At 44.6% G+C, this 7901-nt stretch overlaps 1 protein-coding gene across 2 annotated transcripts in view; it reads left to right on the forward strand.

Annotated features, from left to right (window-relative positions):
• The window catches only part of zswim5 (zinc finger, SWIM-type containing 5), a 75074-nt gene that overhangs the window by 53542 nt on the left and 13631 nt on the right, over positions 1-7901 (forward strand). For both annotated transcript variants that reach the window (XM_008433022.2, XM_008433023.2), the window contains exons 2-7: positions 2370-2557; positions 2856-3024; positions 4379-4527; positions 6194-6344; positions 7072-7248; positions 7329-7505. In XM_008433022.2, coding sequence (XP_008431244.1) covers positions 2370-2557; positions 2856-3024; positions 4379-4527; positions 6194-6344; positions 7072-7248; positions 7329-7505 — 1011 coding nt within the window. The remainder of the gene's footprint in view (positions 1-2369; positions 2558-2855; positions 3025-4378; positions 4528-6193; positions 6345-7071; positions 7249-7328; positions 7506-7901) is intronic.

Raw genomic sequence — 7901 nt, forward strand, 5'->3', positions numbered from 1 at the left:
TATAGGGCTAGAACTCTGGAAACTTTGTTTGGAAACACAAAAAGTTTAGAAACCTGTCATGAAGGTAAATCAAACATCATAAGGTGTGTCACTTCTACGATCGACCTAGATGTCTGTGTCAGGTCATTGTGTTAGTGTGTCAACCCACAGATCACTCACTGGCATGCATGTGGTTTCCTTGGCGCCGCGTTGTGTTGGCATGTCAAGGCGCTCGTCTGTTCAGATGCTTTTGCACAAGCCAGATTTAAAAATAGACCTTTGTGGAAAATACTGAAAAGGCACAAACATGCAGTTAAATGCAATCCAGGAACTCCAAAGGCTAATTTCTGCTGATCCGCTTGTTCCTTCGGCCGCTCGCGCTTGTGGCTCCGCTCCACGCCGTGCTGAATCACGTCCTGTTTCCTGCGCGCTGCAGACGCCCGTTCCTCTGTGCCTGATCGCTTGGTGTGAAAATTTCTCACCGTGACACACAGGAGTGCAGAATCTTTGGGGTTGGGATTGACTCTGCCAACAGATCTCCTGAACAATCTCACCTTTTGAATGTTTTTGTATAATTCTAAGCAGTTTGCTGTAGATTGGACCCTGCGGTTTATGCTCATGCTCTAAAAAAATATATTTAGTTTTTGGATTTTGCTTCGGAGAGGGATTGAAACATGTCTATTAGGCAGCCCTGCCATGAAATCACAGAACACAATAGAGCTGACGTATTAATGACTGTGTCAGGGCATGTGGGACTAAGTCAGCGATGGTGTTTGGTGCTTCATCAGGGCTTTAGATCTGCGCCTTTCCTTTGCCTAAGACGCGTTTGTGTTTGCTTTTCGGTGGTCTTGACGGACTTAACTTTGTGTGTTTCTGTTTCCTCTCTTTTTTAGCTGGAGAAGCAGTAGTGAGCTTGGGTTTTAGGTTGGATTTGGTAATCTATTTTGTCGCACACACTCCTCACCTCGTAAATAATTGACCTGTCACAGTTGGATGACATGGCATAACTGCTACTTTTACTCCCCTCCTCAATTCCTTCTTTGTGCTCCTCCCGTCTTATCCCGCTTCATCCTCTGATCCTTCATTCACACTTCTTTTCCTGCCTGCTTTTTGTTCCATTCTGTACTGTATTTTTGCTCAGTTTGTCCTTTCTTGTCACAATAATCCCTTTTAGAACCAGAGCTACAAAAGGTCAGCTTAGTAGGTGGTACGAGTTTTTTTTTCTTTCTTTTTCCTTCAAGATTTGTCATCAAATGCCAGTGAGTTCCAAATTTTGTCAGCAGACAACGAGGCACTTGTTGTTTTTTCTGTGCCTGTGATGCTTTCAGGGTCACAGTGGGCTCTGTAGGCTTTTCTCATTGTTCAGTGGGGGGAAAAGGCAGGGTGTACTCTGTGTTGTCAGTGCACCAACTCAGGGACTAGAAACAAATGGTTAACTTAACACACGTGACCTGGACTGCGGTGGGAATCGCAGAAAAACCTGCTTGGGCATAAAAAGATACATTTCTCCGTCTCCTGATGCAGTCTGCCTGATATCCTTTTGTCTTTAAAGGTGCAGGAAGACATGTCGATGGTGGAAGAAAGTGTTCTGATTGGAAAATGTGTTGCAGATAATCTTTGATTTGGTAGAACCCCAGATCAGAGCCCTGTGGTACCCCACAGTTCGCCTCTTCCGTGATATACAGATCTCGGGTTATCGAGTTTGCTAAACATAAGCATCCAAGAAGGTTAAAACCTTTTTTTAAATTGATATATATACATGAGTAAAATATTACTTGATCATGCATTTTACATCACCTCAGAGTTACAATTTCCTAGACAATCGCTGGCACTGAGCTGGAAGACTGACGGGTTAAAAAGCTAAACATTCAGTAGGAAAACAACTCCATCCAGCTGTTTTTGAAATTGGCCAAACAGCTGGTTAAGTACAACCAATTATGCCTGATTTAGTGCAAAGTGTTGTGAAACACTGTCCATTAGCTGCGGAAGAGGAGCCCAGCAGAGGGCTAGAGTAAATGGTCAGCTTGGTGTGCGAGGCGGCCCTAAAAATTAACCGTACAAAACAGAATTAAAGTTAATTTATTTAGCCATCTTTACCCACCGGGAAACTGAATGCGAGTCCGATTTAAAACTCATCCCACCCTTTCAAAGCCCTTTTGTCTAAAGGGCACAAATGCTTAACCAGAGACGAGGCAAACGGTAACGGCACAGCGCCTTGCTGGCACAGCGTCTTCACGAAGTTTGTTTTGGTCCGATGGTCTGTGGTTGTAGATCTCTGATTACCCTGTTTTACTTTTTTCCTACCTTCTTTGGACTTTCAATTGTCTGCATGATGGAAAGTAGGAAAAGTGTCTCACGGTTCGCCCTTGCCTCCTCCCTGTGTCTTCTAGGGTTTCACCTGAGTGGCACTGTGACCGAGCCAGCCACAGCCTCGGAACCAGAGGTGACCCACAAGGTGGCAATCAGCTTTGATCGATGCAAGATCACCTCGGTCACCTGTGGCTGCGGGAACCGGGACATTTTCTACTGCGCGCATGTGGTCGCGCTCTCTCTCTACAGGATCCGCAAGCCTGAGCAGGTAGGAAGTCGAAGATGTAGGGCTTGGACGGACGGTGACTTACCAAAGTTTCCCTTGTGACCTCAAAGTTGAATTTGTTTAATGTGATTGACCGATAGAAAGTGCATCGAAATTTTAAAGGGGGAAAGATGAAGAGTTTCATTTGTATTCACCTCTATTTAACTTTAAATGAATATCTTCTTCCACTGTACACCACGTCGTCTTGGTTTATCATATAAAAAATCATCACTTCTATGTCGTACCTTTTTGACTTTTCTGTGTTTTGTTTTGTTTTGTTTTGTTTTGTTTTGTTTTGCAGGTGAAGCTCCGATTGCCCATATCTGAAACTCTGTTCCAGATGAACAGAGATCAGCTGCAGAAGCTGGTCCAGTATCTGATCACTGCCCACCACACAGAGGTTTTGCCCACGGCGCAGAAACTGGCCGACGAGATCCTCTCCTCCAACTCCGAGATCAACCAGGTTCACGGTGAGACTCCCCAGCTGCCTCCTTTCAAATTCCATCTGAAGTCGTCTCTTTGGACAACTTCTTCCCCGTCTCGCTTTTGGACCGAATCTGTCGGGCGACAGCCGGCGCAGAAGTACAACGCTTTTCCAAATCCTTCCAATGTAGTAGTTCCTCTGTGGCGGTCCAAACCATCAGCTGTGCAGAGGTATCTCCACAGTTACAGGCCAGACATGAAAGACGTCCAACTTAAGGAAAAAAAAAAAAAAGAAAAAAATGCTTCTTGCTAGCCCACGGGTTGCCACATGTCCAGGCACCTGATTACTCTGGCGGCGCAGCAAGCCGGGGCTTCAAATGCCTCATTTGATTTCTCAGTTTCATCTTCGCAGCCGCCACCTACCCCCTCCACGCCTCCCACCGACAGAGGCAGGTTGGATAAATCACAGGGAAAGGGACTTGATTGATGAAATGGACGCTGGAGACGACACAGGCAAAGACGTGGGAAGAAGGAAAGGGGATGCTGACGGGGGTGATAGAGACCGAGGGAAAGGCTTTCTGGGAAACGGGAGAAAGCAGATGAGGGGAGAGGAAAGATGAAAGGATGGAGATTAAACAGAAGCTGAGAGCCGTAGCAGCGCCGCGTCTCAGGAACGACAACAAACCAGACGCATCCTTTCACCAAACAAAAGTCTTTATCTCCGTCTCTGTTTCATCCTGCTCGCTAAATGTTGACATTCTCCAACGCTTGCGTCCAGGAAGCCCCACGCTGCGCTTCCTGTCCGGTGTTTGACAAGAGGGATCATGGGGGTTGGAGTTCAGGCAGTCCAGAAGCGAGGGCGCCTTTGATGGAGGAGCGTTGCTTGTTTGCTGCTGCGCTCTCCCGGCCGCTTTGGAAACCCGTCCCTGGGTTTTCCTCAACTCGCTTCCTGTGAGATCAAAGCATCCTGCCTCCAACCCCCCCACCGGAGCACATCTACATTTCTCCGCAGTGCTACTCAGACACACAGAGACACACACAGCCAGAAGAAAAAATAAACTTGGCCCCAAGTCGAGCAGCATTTCTTATCTGGAATGTAGGTGCACTGTAAGGTTTTGCCAAAAAGAGTGAAAAGAAACGCAGAGTTGAGGCTTTTCATTAGCGTTGTGCGATTGCATCTTGAAAGAAGTCTCTGTATTAAGTTGAATATTTTATAAGTCCAGTTTTTTTTTATGCACTAAACGACTCCTTTGGTCAATCTGAGCTTAGAATTAAGAACAGAACATATCCATGTAAAATATACGCTTTGTTCTAACACCAGCTTTAAGACGGGGCTGGTGCTTCACGCTGTACTTCCAGATTTCTACGCTTGTCATTCACTGTCCGTGTTCATCTTCTCAGGTGCTCCAGACCCGACTGCAGGCGCCAGCATTGACGATGATAACTGCTGGCATCTGGACGAGGATCAAGTCAGGGAGCAGGTCAAACAGTTTTTGTCGCAGGGAGGATACTACGGCTCCGGAAAGCAGCTCAACTCCATGTTTGCAAAGGTTCGCGTGACCAAATCATATGTGTGGATTAGAATGGGATTTACCGTGTAATTCGCTGTGTCAGATTGATTGTTTGCACTTGAAAACTTGAAGGTAAACCTAGCAACAAGGATCCTTTGGATATTGTGTTTCTTCTAGCTTAAGTGAACTTGAGTGTGTTTGATTATGCTTTCTGAAATATCTTTTCTGGCTGAATGTGAGATTTGAGAGGGAAGCAAACTCTCATGACTATCACAAGCTGCTAACCAGTCATCACAGTTTGTAACATTTTAAAAAACTGTCTTTTAAAGTCTTGAAAACTTAAAAATTTATTACAGGTCAGAAGAAAACTAGTGCATAAATGCCATTACATATTTCTGTTGTTTACTTGAAAACAAATTGTAATACTTGCATAACTAACTTTACTACAGTAGATGATTGTTTCCTTTGTTAACATATTGGCTAATGTTAGCATTTGACTGACTAAAAGCAGTGTGTTAGTTCGTGTGAACATTATACCTAGCTTCAGTTTACTAATGTGTGCAGTCGATAGTCATATGCTAACGTTAGCATGTTTACCAGAGTTAGTATTTTAGCTAATAAGTTATTTAGCACATAAGCTACTAGGATAGCAGTTAAAATTAGCTGCTGTTTGCTGACATTTTATGCTGTTATATAATACTGACTTATAGGCTAATGTGAGTAATTCCTTAATATGCGTAATTGGTAATGTTTGTACTCTGTAGCAACATGCTAATGTTTGCTTATTTTAGCATTAACTAAGTAACTCTTGTTTTCTCGTGGTTGGTTTAATACAAATACACGCTGACACGTTATTTGCAAAACTGAGGAAATATGTTGTAAATTGTCACATAATATTTTTAATTAGATCATGTTTTTAAATTTTGTGCAGTCTTAAAACCCCGGTATTTTATATTACCGTCACACTATTGCTTTTCTGCCAAGCATTTTAATGGTTTATTCTCTCTTGGGTACATATAACTGTACACAAATTACACAAAATCAGTTTAATTTCCTCACTTGCAGACCTACATAACATATATTCTTCAGTATGACAAGATGGGAAATGGCGCAACAGCAGATTGTAAAATGAGAATCTTACACTGGCCTGTGTCCACATCCAAAACATTTGTGTAACACTGGGCTCTCCATCTGTGTGCTAATCTACTTCTGTTCTGTAGTATCCAATAAAAGTTGTTAGACTTTCTGCAGTCTTAGTTCTGTGTTTTCCATTCACTCTCATCTTAACGTACAATTTCCATCCACCTTTCAATTGTGCTCCTATTGGACACTCGCCAATCCTTTTTTTTAACTTTTTTTTTTAATTGGTTTCATTACTAATTATGCTTTCTGCCAAACAGTGCTCAACGTTTTCACTTCTTTAAAGGAACTAAAGATTTCTTCAGTCAGTGGTCGGGTTTCCTACGCAGTCTGACGTCCAGTGAAGATTAGGCAAGCGTAGAAAAACACTTGCCTAAATAAACAGAAAATAGTTTGAAACCAAAGGAGAAAAAATTAATACGTCTCCGTTCCTGTTTAGCTTTTGGCCTCCATCTGCTCTCAAACAGCTACTTTGACTTTACCGTTAGGGAGAATGTAGAGCGTGTTACAGTGCTGGCTTTGTTCCAGATCCGGTGAATTCCTTACAAGCTGCTGATCCTTTCAGGTACGGGAGATGCTCCGGATGCGGGACTCCAATGGCGCTCGAATGTTAACGTTGATAACGGAGCAATTCATGGCGGACCCTCGACTGTCACTGTGGAGACAGCAAGGCACAGGGATGACGGACAAGTGCCGGCAGCTCTGGGATGAACTGGGTAAGAGGCTACATACTTCCAGGAAGGCAAATGTATAATTTTTCTTTACGATTTTTTAGGCAACTTGATAGTGGGGTTCACAGGTCACTGCAGGTCAGAAAGAATCCTTCAGCCGGGACAAATATGGATTCACCTAGTTTGGTTAAAATGTAGGAGTTTTTTTTTTTGCCAGAGGACAGCTGTTCACCCTCTTCCTCCCAAGCTTCTCCTCTTGCTCTCGGCATGCGGTGAAYGATAAAGGCTTACAGATCAATAGGGCTGCTCAACTTCTCTGCAATCAATCTCAGCATTTAGGAGGTCAATAAGAACACTTCCCGAGTGAGCGAGTGAGATCATGACACAGACAGAAATAACAGCCAGACGGTCAGATCATTTTTCTCTGGGATGCGGGCGTCTGACAGCTGGCACAGCTGGGAGGGGGTGTGTGCGTAAAACAAATACCGATCATCTTTTTTGTTGTTTTGTTTTGATCATAATGTCTTAAAAGTAACCCCAAATCAAATTTGACCTAAAGAGTTTTGTTCAGATTGTAAAAAAAAAACTACGTTCGGTTTTCTTCGTCTTTGTACATTACGAAACTATTCCTGTCTGCTGAGATTTTTCTCATTTTGCCACATTATAATCACAAACATTAAATATGTCATTGCGACTGAAATTGCATTCCAGAGCTTAAATTTCCTTTGGCTTCAAACACCTGACCCCCTTCCTCCTCTCCCGCTCCCCCCAGGTGCGCTGTGGGTGTGCGTGGTGCTGAATCCACACTGTAAAAGCGAGGAAAAGAGCGGCTGGCTGAAGCAGCTGAAGAAGTGGGGAGACATGGACGTCTGCCCGCTGGAGGACGGAAACTACGGCAGCGAGCTTCCGAACATCACCAACGCCCTGCCGCAGAGCAACCTCGCTCAAGGTCTGCACGAACGCGCACGCCTCCTTTTCCCTCAAAGCTGCGCTTTTCAGGCCGCTCATCTCTGTCGACGTGTGTGTCAGACTCTCTGTCCAGACCGAGGCGGACGGTGTTCAGCCGCGCCGTCGAGGCGTGCGACCTCCACTGGCAGGACAGCCACCTGCAGAGGATCATCAGCAGCGACTACTACATGTCTCCGTCCTACCAGAGGGAAGGGGAAAGCTTGCTGTTCAACCCACAGGGGCTGCCGCTCTGGCTAGGTGCTATTTCAACCCACATTCCCATTGAAACTGTGATTTTTCTTTTTTTGCGTGGAGTTATTATGCATTAATTTCCTCTTTTTGCTGAGAATCTCAGTTTCAATTTGCCATTTAGGGAGCTAAATAAAAATGTATTTTCCCCGAATGACAGCACCCCTGTAATCGCCCCACCCACGTTCTTTACTTTCGCTGAAAGCTGACCCAGTACACTCGCGCTCTCTCGCGCGCACAGTAATTCTGCTGATATTCGCGCCAGTATCTGCAGTAAGCAGCTTTCCAGCTCAGATCTGTCAGATTCTGCAACTTAAGCCACCTATCAGACACACACCAGCTTTCTGCTGAGACTGCACCGTGTGTGTGTGTGTGTGTGTGTGTGTGTGTGTGTGTGTGTGTGTG

The sequence above is a fragment of the Poecilia reticulata genome, linkage group LG17 (genome assembly GCF_000633615.1).
Source record: "Poecilia reticulata strain Guanapo linkage group LG17, Guppy_female_1.0+MT, whole genome shotgun sequence".
Taxonomy (NCBI): Eukaryota; Metazoa; Chordata; class Actinopteri; order Cyprinodontiformes; family Poeciliidae; genus Poecilia; species Poecilia reticulata.